The sequence below is a fragment of the Montipora foliosa genome, chromosome 10 (assembly GCF_036669935.1).
Source record: "Montipora foliosa isolate CH-2021 chromosome 10, ASM3666993v2, whole genome shotgun sequence".
NCBI lineage: Eukaryota > Metazoa > Cnidaria > Anthozoa > Scleractinia > Acroporidae > Montipora > Montipora foliosa.
In genome coordinates, this window is record NC_090878.1 from 11460311 (window position 1) to 11472810 (window position 12500).

The 12500-nt window shown below is 38.5% G+C and overlaps 3 protein-coding genes across 3 annotated transcripts in view; 2 read left to right on the plus strand and 1 right to left on the minus strand.

Annotated features, from left to right (window-relative positions):
• LOC137973690 (histone deacetylase 3-like) overlaps positions 1-6732 on the minus strand; it is a 14533-nt gene extending 7801 nt beyond the window's left edge. Inside the window, exons 1-8 of the mRNA XM_068820564.1 lie at positions 6565-6732; positions 5750-5832; positions 4747-4823; positions 3173-3241; positions 2796-2877; positions 813-869; positions 576-631; positions 84-141 (exon numbers count right to left, since the gene is read on the minus strand). Of these exons, the coding sequence (XP_068676665.1) occupies positions 84-141; positions 576-631; positions 813-869; positions 2796-2877; positions 3173-3241; positions 4747-4823; positions 5750-5832; positions 6565-6622 (540 nt within the window). The 5' untranslated portion in view covers positions 6623-6732. The remainder of the gene's footprint in view (positions 1-83; positions 142-575; positions 632-812; positions 870-2795; positions 2878-3172; positions 3242-4746; positions 4824-5749; positions 5833-6564) is intronic.
• Positions 6733-8852: 2120 nt separating this feature from the next.
• On the plus strand, positions 8853-10135 carry LOC137972519 (recQ-mediated genome instability protein 2-like). Its single transcript, XM_068819272.1, has 2 exons — positions 8853-9063; positions 9957-10135. The coding sequence occupies exons 1-2, from the start codon at positions 8853-8855 to the stop codon at positions 10133-10135; spliced, it is 390 nt and encodes a 129-aa protein (XP_068675373.1).
• A 1943-nt stretch (positions 10136-12078) lies between these two features.
• Positions 12079-12500, plus strand: part of LOC137972520 (transcription initiation factor TFIID subunit 11-like) — a 6229-nt gene continuing 5807 nt past the window's right edge. Inside the window, exon 1 of the mRNA XM_068819273.1 lies at positions 12079-12447. Within this exon, the coding sequence (XP_068675374.1) occupies positions 12079-12447 (369 nt within the window). The remainder of the gene's footprint in view (positions 12448-12500) is intronic.

The following is a 12500-nucleotide window of genomic DNA, read 5'->3' on the forward strand; positions in this document are numbered from 1 at the left end:
AAATATAGAAATAAAACTACGGTAATTTACTTCTTCTTAAATAAACTGCCTAGCATTTAAAAATTAAAGAAACAAGAGGCTACCTGGACTCCATCACCATGGTGAATATCAATGTCAACATATAGAACTCGAGAATGATACCTGAAATAAACACTTCAGCTTTACTGACAATAGAAAAGACGATCTGGCAAAGATGGTATCAACAAGAACAATAAAAATCATACATCACGAAAGTGCCTCCTCTGAGAACATTAGAAATTTTCATAATTATTTGCAAATGTCATCACAAATGCCGCAGTTCCTCGTCAGTATTGTCTAAAAATCTGACTTCCCTTTCAGCAGATTGATTATTGAAAGCCTTCTCCATTAATACATGTACATTGGTGTAATTATCTAAATCCAGACTATGGTACATGTAAATGAGTGGTTGTCATTAATGGCCGCCATGAATATTATTTAAAATACTTGTAATCATGAATATGAGAGCAGGCAGTAGAAGAAAAGTCTACAAGACGACATGCTCTACTTTCTTAAAAATTTACGGTAATTAAATTATGTAAAAACTTTAAACTCACTTTAGCAATTCTAATATTGCAACCACAATATCGTTCACATAGCAGAAGCCAGATGCCTGATCAAAGAAATAATACAAATTAATGCGCAAACTAAGTTAGCATTCTGACAGAATTTTTAAGAAAATAATAAGAAACAATCAACATCTCAGCTAAAAATTACCGTACATGTATTTTACTTTGCATGAGAAAATTCTTGAAAACTGAAAATTTGAAATTTGAAAATTTAACAAGTCTGACCTCACATTTCTTAGCATGATGCAGACCACCAGCCCAGTTGACTGCAATGTCACAAACCTGTGAGACAACGGCAGGTATAAGACTGTATGTTTTGCAGGTTGCAGGTTGCAGGTTGAAATTTACTTTTAACTGGAAAACTGCTGGCACTAAAAATAGTTAGTAACCCATACTCATCAGGGGTTCTTACATAAAAAAGTTGGCGTCTTTCACATGGCAAAAACACGTGAAACTTCACCCTTCAGCAAGTATATTCCGTCTATCGTAAACAGCCTCATGTAACAGTCATGTTAAGTCTATCGCAATACCTTTCTTTTAAGTGCCAGTGGTTTTCCAGTTATAATTAAATTTCAAACTGCAACCTGCAAAACATACCTGCCGGTGAGACAAGCCAAAACAACCAGGTTTAGAAGAGGAGTGGGAGACTTCACGAGTCATTTGTGAGTATTAAGGAATAACAGTCTGAGATGCAACCTGTACGCCCAGAAATGCACATACATGTAATACATGCACGATGATTTTGATAAGCAATTCAAAGTGTTACCATGCTCTCCTTCCAAGTTTAAGGGCCGATTTACATGGTGTGATTTCGGCACATGCAACAAGCTTACAACAGGCCTACAACATGACTTATAATTGTTGTTGACAAACATGACAATTGTAGACAAGCTGTAAGCCTGTCGTAAGCTTGTTGCATGCAACAAAAATTGTAGTGTGTAAATTGACCCTAACATACATGTAGCTTGCCTCTGGGAAAAGAGATAATAAACATGATACAACGTTAAGTGTCCCCCAGACATTAACTATGGTCTTCAAGTAAAGATAAACAGGTGAAAAGAAAGGAAAAAAGGAAAGGAACTTTATTTAAGTGTCTAGTAGACTTAGCACTAGAGCACTAATTGGGGACACTGTAAAGTGAAACTAACAATTAACACAACAAGTCAAATGTTGGTTTTTGAGGAGAGGAGAAACCGGAGTGCCTGGAGAAAACCTCTCGGTGCAGAGTAGAGAACCAACAAACTCAACCCACATATGACCCCGAGTCGAGGAATCGAACCTGGGCCACAATGGTGGGAGGCGAGTGCTCTCACCACTGCGCCATCCCATAACCGCACTTACCTTATTGTTGGAATTAGGGGTAGCAAAATGCATATGCTTAGACTTAAAAGGGACACTTTGAAATTCATGTTAAATATCAACTTCGGTTGATGGCACACTCCTTAACAAATTTGCTTTAGAGTATGTTGTTCCACAGGGTTTATGCTTGCTATAGGCCTGCTATTATTTACGTCTATTAACTTTAATTTGAGATCCTACTTTCGCATCTCCCTTCCACATATGCCTACCCTGATGACACTCGGCTATATTATTATAATATTCATTCAGACCATCTGAAAGCTAATGTCCAAGTGAAGTTGAAGCTGTGGCTGTCCTGGAGAATTGCATCTGTAATTCAGTTCTGCAACGTGTGTGCTTGGATGAGAGAAGACAAAGTCATACTGCGGTTATGAATGATCATGACAAGATGGAGTTTCTATTGACTGGCAGTCGTCAACAGCTCAGTGGCTAAGGTGTCAATTGACATAAGGTTTGTGATGCTGATGTTGCATAAGATCTACATGTATATTGTATGCTAGGAACCTGGGAGCTTGGTTCTAATCCCACATGGATACATAATGTTTACCAGTACTAACATACAGTGTACATGTAATTATCAAAGACCTGTGGCAGAGTATTCCACTATCTTAATTTATAACATTCGTCACATCAGGAAATAGCTCTCTCAACAGCCGATTCATGCGTTTATCACTAACCGATTTGGACTACTGTACAGTAATAGTCTGCTAAATAGCCTTATTATTCTACACAATAATTTTGCAGCATGTTCCTTGACTTCTTTCTTTTACTGACTGTCATTTTCAGTTTTTGATAGTATGTGCACATTGTAAGATTTATTCAATAATTGAAGCACAGTATAATACCTACCCTTTGGTTTAATCTTACAGCACCTTCCAACGAGGCACCAGTGTAAATAGAACAGAAGTCAAACAGGCCAGAAAACACTGGGCTGAAGAAAATATCAAAAGGCATTAAAACTTTAAGGAACAGCAAAACAAATAAACTATAATTAAATTTTTACTCAGAAAAAGTCAATCTTTTCTATAAGTGACACACTCTCCATCCCAAAACATCAGTTGTAACAAAAAGATTTAAAGCTACGTGTACTACCACTAGGTTAAGTCATTACTTTCACTGTGTAAAGACTGTACAGGAGGCAGTGTGGCCCAGTGGTTAGGGCGCTTGACTTGAGATCCGGAGATCCAATGATCTTAAGTTTTTAATAATAATAATATTACACTCACCAGTCTTCTCCTACATTAAAGTTGTTTGCCGATTTGTTTTGTCCCCCTGGAGTATTTTGCGGTGTCACCCTGCAAGTACAGACATTGAAAAGTCAGATTTTTTCCTTTCTTTATAGAAATAGGAAACTACATAATTAAAATCTCTTATCTTTTATAAAACCTTGATTTTAGTAGAACATGCACAGGCACTCTTTTAGCAGATCAAATTGTTTTACAAAAAAACCTCCTTAATTAGAAGAACACAAGAAATCAGATATCATCATCATCATCATCATCAGTGACCATACTCCTCCTAGTAGGGCCGGTGGAGAACTGAACGTACAACCAAGAGACTTGATAGTGAATCAAAATGCAAGTTGCTTTATTGCGTTTCTTGAGACTTTTCCAGCATGAGCAACTGCTGTCAGAAGAGGCGTCCCGGCCACAAAGGTTGTAACACAGACGGCAATTTGTCCCTTAACACCCTTCACTGTTGATGTTTATGGGTTTGAGTGAAAAAACCAACCTGGTCCAGTAAATGCAACATTGATTGAAGGGAGGAGGAGGGCTACGTTATTAACAGCTCTGATGCGCTTCACTTGCTGTTCAAGCGAAGTGTTACAACTATTTATGACCGAGGGTTCTGGAGAGGCGGACAAGCCTGGGGCTGCTTTCAACTGCATTGACAAGGAAAGACGTTTTCTTAAAAGCTGCATCTGGGCATCAGGCCAGTGCGATTGAAAGTTTTGATCATGGTGGGGTTAGGTTGGGACCAGTGGCTGTCAAGGTTTGACAAGGAAACATGATAGATACATGTAAGGTCGATGGTGTGATTAGAAAAAGACGAAAGGTTAAGAAGAGAAGTGTGCCCTTTGGTACATGTACTGTACATGTGGTTGGTTGCTTGGGTGTTGTGTCTGGACATCTGAAAGGTGTTTTGAAAGATTTAGGGAATATGGATGAGTTGGGAGGAATGCAGGCCTCTGCAGTCATTGGAACCACCCAAATCGTCCACTGCCCTGGCAAAAATCCTGTCCAGGATCCTTTTCAGGGTCCTGATAACATCCTACCTAGGTTCGGACCTGCAATTAATTCCTGTCCAAGATTCTACAGGATCCTACAGGATCTTGGAGGAACTTTAAAGAATCTTGGGCAGGATTTTCACCAGGGTCAAGACGATTAGTACCAGCTCTGGGGCTGAGGCTAAGCAGTATTTACACTTGCAGAGTTTGAATAACATCTCTTCAGAGGTTGTCTTGATCACAGAAGGTCAATAGTAGTATTATTATCATCATCATCATCATTATTATTATTATTAGTAGTAGTAGTAGTAGTAGCAGTAGTAGTAGTAGCAGTAGTAGTAGTAGTAGTAGTAGTAGTGGTGGTGGTGGTGGTAGCAGTAGTAGTAGTAGTAGTGGTGGTGGTGGTGGTGGTGGTGGTGGCGGCGGTGGCGGTAGTAGTAGTAGTAGTACAAGTAGTAGTAGTAGTAGTAGTAGTAGTAGTAGTAGTAGTAGTAGTAGTAGTAGTAGTAGTAGTAGTAGTAGTGGTAGTAGTGTGTGTGTGTGAATATGCTGAAGGCAGCTCTACACATGTACCTTCTAAGAAACTCAATATAATCACTTGAATGAAATCTACACATGTCATGGTATGTCGCTCTGTAAGGCCTGTATACCTGAAAAAGACAAGTACACACTAGATAAACACAAGTTCACATCAAAACTGACTTGCATTACTGGACACCGTGTAGATGCACAGAACCTTTTCATCCAAGGCAAATTTTTCAATCGCCCACAATGTGTATCTTTAAATATAATATAACAATGCATGTACAATGATAAAGAGCAGCGAGATTTAATTTACTGATAATATTGTACATTTTTCATTAAATTTTATTGTGTTGAAAAATCCCTTTCAACTGATTGAAGATGGTCAGGCAATCAGGAAAAATCTAAGTTCTGTGTTATTTACTTCTGCCTGTGGCTTTGGTAGTAATAAACTTAATTACCACTTCAATGGCTTTCAATTTTGATAATAATACAGTGCACACATATTTACTATAATATCCTGCTCGAACTCATTCAGTAAGACCCAACATTTAGATACATTTGTACTGTTCTCTATCACCCATTCTTTGTTGTCTGAAGTTTAGAAGTACTGTTATTGATGTTACATGTACATGTATAAGCTGTAAAAGTAGCACCCTGCCAGCAGAGCCTTTATTAACTTGACAAGAAAGAAACAACTTTGCAGAAATCATGTGAAGTCTTTATTGAGTATGTGTACACTGTAAGTTGTTGCTTGGAAACTGTTTCAAAACCAGGCCAAACCTCCATCACACTCCTAGATATGTCATATTGATTTTCGTACCGAAGGCTTGATTCTGACCTTCGCCTTGTCAAAAATAACTACAGCTGTATATGAGGTGTGCTGCACCTAAACCAGTTTGGCCGGAGGTACTAGCCCAGAAACTTTGGCTGCAGCAACTTAAACTTGACACAATTTCATTAGAGCCTTGCTCGCTCGCCCTCTGTTGAGTTTCAGAGAGCCCCTGCTCACAGGGTGGTAAAAGCAGCTGTTAATAGTGCAAAAGTTTCTTACTTCCATTTTCCTGTGTAGGTCATAGTTGAAAACCAAGTTATGTGTTAATGTGAGTCTGTGAGGTTTCATTGGGTGATTGGGGCCTGAGGAAAAAATAAAAACAAATAAACTATAATAGTGCATCTTCATCTCACAGTCTCTATCTCTTCATAGTCTGTACCTACACCAAATGAATGAAGGGGGTAGTTTCTAAAGAAACTGTGGTGCTGCGTCGGTGGGGAAGTGGTATACAAAAACTTTGGTTTTACCAACTGAGTTGATAATGTAAATTGGCCACCGTACAGTGATTCTAAAAGCTGACGTTTCGAGCGTTAGCCCTTCGTCAGAGCGCTAGAACTCAAAACATCAGCTTTTAGAATCTCTGTATGGTGGTCAATTTGCATTATCAACTCCGTTGATAAAATCAAAATTTTTGTACCTACACCAGCTCAGATTTACAATAATTGTTAAAACCAAATGGCATTGGGAATGATACATGCATATCTTTAGCGGAGGTAACAAGGCCAGATGACACAAGATCTACACACAGTGCAATTCTTCATAATGCAAAAACGCCAGATTAAACTCATTTTAACCGTCTATTATATGTAATATTTGTCATTCAAAATAATAATCGGTCTGATCAGAGCTCTTGAAAAAAGGTAGTGTACTATTTTCCGTAGGGTCATCACCCTCTAAACACAAAGAAAGGTTCCCAGAAATTCATAAGTTTGTTAGAACTTTTCAAAATACGAGATCGTTTAAAAAACAAACGTCGATCATCAAGATCGTTATAAAAACATGTGCGACTGGTCCAAGGAAGTCCAAACACTCACCGTAGTGAAAATTCCCCACATCTTCGTCATAAAAATAAGCCACACGTTTCTTAGACATCGTAGCTCTGTCGTAAGTCTTGATCTCAGATAAATCATAGCTTCGACATGAAGCTAAAGGGAATCACATTTTCCACACAATTCTGAAATGATGTCAGCCATTTTGTATGACGTCAGTGAGAAAATCGGACCCAGTCTATATGGGTCATGGTCAGCAAAATTTCAATATGGCGACTATTGCGTCTATGGCGGCAAGGCTTGATTCGTAATTTGCTTGGTAAGTTGACATGTCTTTGGCCTGTGTACTATGTTCATTGCTCTCAGAAGGGGTGAAAACTTAAAGCACAATGCAAAAAGGTGTTTTAAATACATAAGCGCTTTGTACGAGATTTTCCATAAAAGTACTATTTTTGGTCTCTCAGGAGACTCGTCAAAATGATTGTAGAATGTTTCGTTAGTTCTCTTTCTATGTTACTGTTTCTCTCACACTTAGCAAGATCAGGGGAATCGGATGTATCATCTGAAGCTGCGGTTGGCAACATGACGTGGATGCCCAACGGGGTGGTGGTAGGGTTCACCATGCAACTGAGGGCTGGGTGGGTTAGAAGTCCATTGTATTTGACCAGCAGCCAGTTAACTTTTTGAAAATTATTCCTAAACAACTGGTGGCAATCCAGTATCTCTTCAGGATTTAGCCGATCATGTTTACTGTAGGTAGTGTCTGCCAACACTTGAGCGACTGATATTTTCTACTAACAAGCTACACGTACAGTACATTCAATATGTGTATTGTAGCTCCCATAAAGCCCTGGCCAAACTATCGAACAAAGTTGGATCCAACATGCGACATTGTTGGATGTAAATGTTGAGGTAGTAGAAAAACACTATCCAATATTGCTTGACGAAACTGATCAAGTTCAAGTTGGCCCTAACACTGTAATATTATGAGAACCCCTCATAGCATTTGTGCTGGTGGAGCTGTTGGAGGATGGAAATGACAGATTCAAACAAGCAAAAACCAAAGAATGATTAAGAGAACATGTAGAAAAGGGTGTGTTCACTGCTTAGGAAATGACGAGAATAAACACGGATCTAGTTGCAGAAATTTTACATGTCCCTCAGACATGGCCTTGCTTCATACTCGCTGTTCAAGGTTTCTGGCTGTTCATCAATAACCATGATGTCCTCTTCATCCTTGTCCTCCATCTTGGTTGCAAATGATGCTAGAAGCCTAGTTAGGCTTGAAAATAAGATAGTGGCAATTTGCAGTTGGCTTGCAGTGTGGACGTCACTCCAATCAGGACACAACTTTGTTGTAAGGGCAGCAAAACACTGCAACATTGTTACATTGAGCAGAATTGTTGGGCGTAATGTTTGATCAAAAGCGACTTTATCCAATGCTTGATTGAACAAAAAATGTTGGACGAACATTTTCCAACATGGGCTGCCAAACCGTCCAGTGCTGTTGGATCGCACAAAGGTGGAGCGTTCACTCCAACTTTGTTCGATAGTTTGGCCAGGTCTTTAGTCTCACCTGTACAGGCTGTAGTGCTATCTGGGTGGTATATGGGTCACATGAACATGCCAGTCATTCAACAGTTTAAAATCTTTGTCAAAATAATGTTGTCTGCTGATCATTTTTAGACATTTAAACGGCTCTTGCACTCTCTTGAGTTCTCTTGGCTCTTCTCTCTGTCCTCCTTGCAGTATGCCTAGGTTTAGTTGTCAGCTGTGGCAGGGTTGCCATGGTGATACCCAAGGAGATTGCTAATCTCTATTAGTTCAGTTTGTGTGGAGTTAACGTCAATGCCAATTTTATGTCATAAATTATTGATATAGTAATATAAATAATTTACAATATTACAGTACAGCCCAATAATAATGCATGCGCAAGAATGTCTTCTTGCGGCTTCTTGTGCCACAATCCTACCAGCCACAAGAACTTCTTTGCGGTTGGAAGTTGACACTGCAAGAACTTCTTTCTGTTAAGAAATCCGGACCGCAAGAACCTCTTCGCTGCAACATCTTAGAAAGAAGGTGATATACACTGTACCAATGGCACACACCCCTCCACGACTTTTTTTCAATTTTCGAAACTAAATTTGGGTGGACATCAATCAAATGTTTCCATGACCAATTTGAATACTGCCAAGGGAACAGGACTATTGACATGAAAACATTTGATTGATGTTACCCAAATTAAGTTTTGAGAAAATTTTTAAAAAACTGTGGAGGGGGGTGTGTGACTGATAACCGCTGTAAATACTTTTCAAATTGTAGTGTGACTGGTCATGTCGCAGCAACAACCCCTTTTCTTAAACACCCCTGCCAAGAAGTTCTTTATGAGTCAGCTTCTTGGCAGTTCATCACAACAGGTGTGGCTACAAGGTATTGTGGTGGATATCTCAGCTGATAGCAATGACGTTCTTCTCGACGATGGGACAGGAGTGATTCAAGCAACTGGAGTAACTCAGATTATAAAAGATCTGTACCTTCATAAAGGTATCTATACGTTTTTGAAATAAAATTTTTAGTTTTAATAAGGGAGGTTTTTTAAGGAAATAACAGAAGATATATATATTTATTACACATAATATGAGAATTTTATTCCATAAAGCTCATTTGTACAAATCTATACGCTTTATTTTCACATGTGGAAAAGGCTTAATATACAGCCAATCAGAATGGCGTACAGCTATTTCACATGTGGAAGTATAACCAAGCAACGATAGCGTAAAGGCGTATCCACGCAAACAACTCGTGAATAGAACCCCGTACGCCGCACTTTCTATGACGTAAACTATATACCGTATATATATATATATTTATTTTATTTTATTTTATTAATATGAGCAAAAAGGGAAAATTTAGCCAGTTTGTTTTGTTTCATGTATGCACTCGAAAATCTAGCTTATTGCTTCAAAGACAGACAGGCAAAGTGGTTTTGTGACACACAAAGTATTTCATTTAGTAAGGAGCCAGTTTGTATCATTCTGTCTCAGGGAGGAAACAAAATGTGTAACAGAAATTGTGTTTGTCTGAAGACTTACAACACAATTCTAGATGCTTTAAATTTACAAATTGACTTGTTCACAAAGTCTGGTTCATTTGTTTTGTGGAAAAAAAAACAGTGTTTCAGAACCATGCACTAGACCCTTTTCATGAAGAAATTTTGGTTTGACTTATGCTTCAACTGAAAGTAATCTGATCAAAGTAAGAAAAGCGTTTGTTTCTTTTGTTTTTGGCTTCTTCTATTTGCTCTCAAGTTTCCTATTGTATTTTAAATTCATTTCTGGTTTTTCAATTTTTTTTGTGATATTTGATCTGGTAGACACCTTGTCCAAATTTTCGTAAAAATGACATTGATCAGACTTGTGTATTTATGACATTTTCAGGAATGTATGTGATGGTTGCTGGGCAACTGAAAACGATTGGCAATCCAAATGAAATGCAATGCCCAAGCATTAGAGTTTTTAAAATTGCTGATCTCAGCAATAATCCTCACAGCGAGGCATTGTGGATGGCAGAAGTCATTGATGTACAGTCTCGCATTAAATGGCAGAAAGATGGGTAGATACTGATGTCAAAGGAGAAAACGTATGCCCTGAGGTGGCAGCAGACCTTGAGAGTATCTCGGCCAAGAGATTACTGCGCATGGAACTGTCACTGGAGATAAAGATAAACAAAATTGTTCATGATAGAGTGAGCTTATTGTAGGTTTTGTTGTCAGTCGTGGCTGGGTTGCCATGGTGATACCCAAGGAGATTGCCCTGAGGTAGCAGCAGACCTTGAGAGTATCCCAGCCAAGTGATTACTGCCCATGGAACTGTCACTGAAGATGAAGATATACAAAATTGTTTTTGATAGAGTGAGCCTTTTTGAAGAATAACCTGATGTCCTTATGTACATGTAAAAGACTGCTGGGAGAGGAGGGAAGAAAGAACAACTATGCTGCCACTACACTCGCTGAGCAATTGGAGAGTGTAAACTGCAGGTGAGGGTTGCAGGTCATTGTGTCACCGTTGCTGAAATAACCCAAACCTTTACCAATACTAACACTGGGCCTAAACACTACGCTTTAGATCATGTTTAAGCCTAAGGTTAGCATTTTTTTTTTAAGGTTTGGGTTGTTTCATTTACGGTAAAACAATGACCTGCAACACTAACCTGCTACCTGGACTTTACACCCTCTGTTTAGCAATACACTTTTTTTTAAATAAGAACCTTTTTTACAAAAAAATTCAAGCTGAGATTAACCAAGACTTATTACGAACCTTAAGATCGGAGAACGAGCACGAGTGCAAGGTTTCCGTTCTGAGCATGCGCACTTTGAAAAATGTCGGCCTCCAAATCTTATGCGCATACTCAGTAAGGAAAACTTGTACTGGAAGTCGTCTTCGCCCCCCATTCTAAAGGTCCCTATTAAGAACACAATAAGAACGTAACCCGGCCTAGAGTCAGTTAAGAATCGGCTTTATTTTGTTCGTTTGTTTTTTTTTTTTTTTTTGCTTGTGTGAATACATGTAGTATAAGTATAGACAGAAGGAAATGACCTTGAAGCGTGTAACTTGCAACTCTTTTCCTTGGAACAAAGCTGGGGATTTTACGACACCAATTTTATGCCCAAATATGGACAAAAATAAGATCGAAGCTGCACGCGCGGGAAAATGCACGAGCGACGTTATATCCAAATAAGAAAAAAATTTTCAAACTCAAAAAAACCCCAGCTCTGAACCAGAGTTGAAAGGCTTCAAGGTCATGATGTTCTGGTATAGACCGATTGCATAAATGGCGGCCAAATATATATTATTTTCTTTATGTGCCACGTAGACTCACTAGCCTCGCTCTCGAACGACATTTCTATTGTATTTTGTCCATGCAAACGAGGCTAGTGAGTCTAATTAGCACATAAACAAAAGAATACGTTTTTGGCGGCCATTTATGCAATCGGTCTATAGGTACATGCAAAAATAAAAAGTAAACTGTGAGATTTTCTTGTTGTATGATACACTGAAGAACAACGCAGTTTGCAGTCGAACTTAGTATACCACACGACTATAAAAACACGTTAAGTACATTGCAAAAATAGATATCAGCGTTCAGCCCCAGCCACAAAACTAGACGCTCTTATAAAAATCCATAGTGTGGATGACGGCAAAGATGTCTTGCTAGTAGGTCAATTTCTGTTGGTCAACATTTTCGCCTTCAAACGTCCTGCTATGATCAGAGCTTAACTGCTGCACACTGATGGCAAAATTCAGGCAAAATAGTTTTACATAAAATAGTACTCTAACGTTCTCTCTGCTGATGTTCCGTTTTCCTTGTTGCCACCTTTTTTTAATGAAAAAAATGATTTGTTTTGCATGCAAGTTTAAATATTTTGATAAAATTTAAAAACGATAAAAGGACGATGGTTCAACAGCATTTGCAGTCATTATAAAGCAAATAGTAAAGGTAGAATATCAGCATAAGTATATATGAAAATGTAAGAATTGTGAAAATGAGAACAATAAAAATATGAGAAATGATGATGATGCTAATGATGATGACGTTGATGACGATGACGATAACGATGACGATGATGATAAAGATGACGATAACGATGTCGATGACAATGACCTTGACGATGATAATGATGATGACGACGTTGATGATGATTTAAATGACAATGATGAACACGTTTTTGACGATGACGCTGACGATAACGATGGCGATAACGCTGACGATGACGATGATGATGATGACGACGATGATTATGATTTAAATGACGATGATGGAGACGTTTATGACGATGACGATAAAGATAACGATAACGATGATGACGATGACAATGACGATGATTATGATGACGACGATGATTATGATTTAGATGACGATGATGAAGACGTTTATGACGATGACGATGACGATAAAGATAACGATAACCCTGACGATGACGA

Coding starts and splice junctions, on each gene's coding strand:
- LOC137972519 (XM_068819272.1), top strand. CDS start 8,853: ATGTCGCAGCAACAACCCCTTTTCTTAAACACCCCTGCCAAGAAGTTC. Junction 9,064..9,956: donor AGATCTGTACCTTCATAAAG/GTATCTATACGT, acceptor TGACATTTTCAG/GAATGTATGTGATGGTTGCT.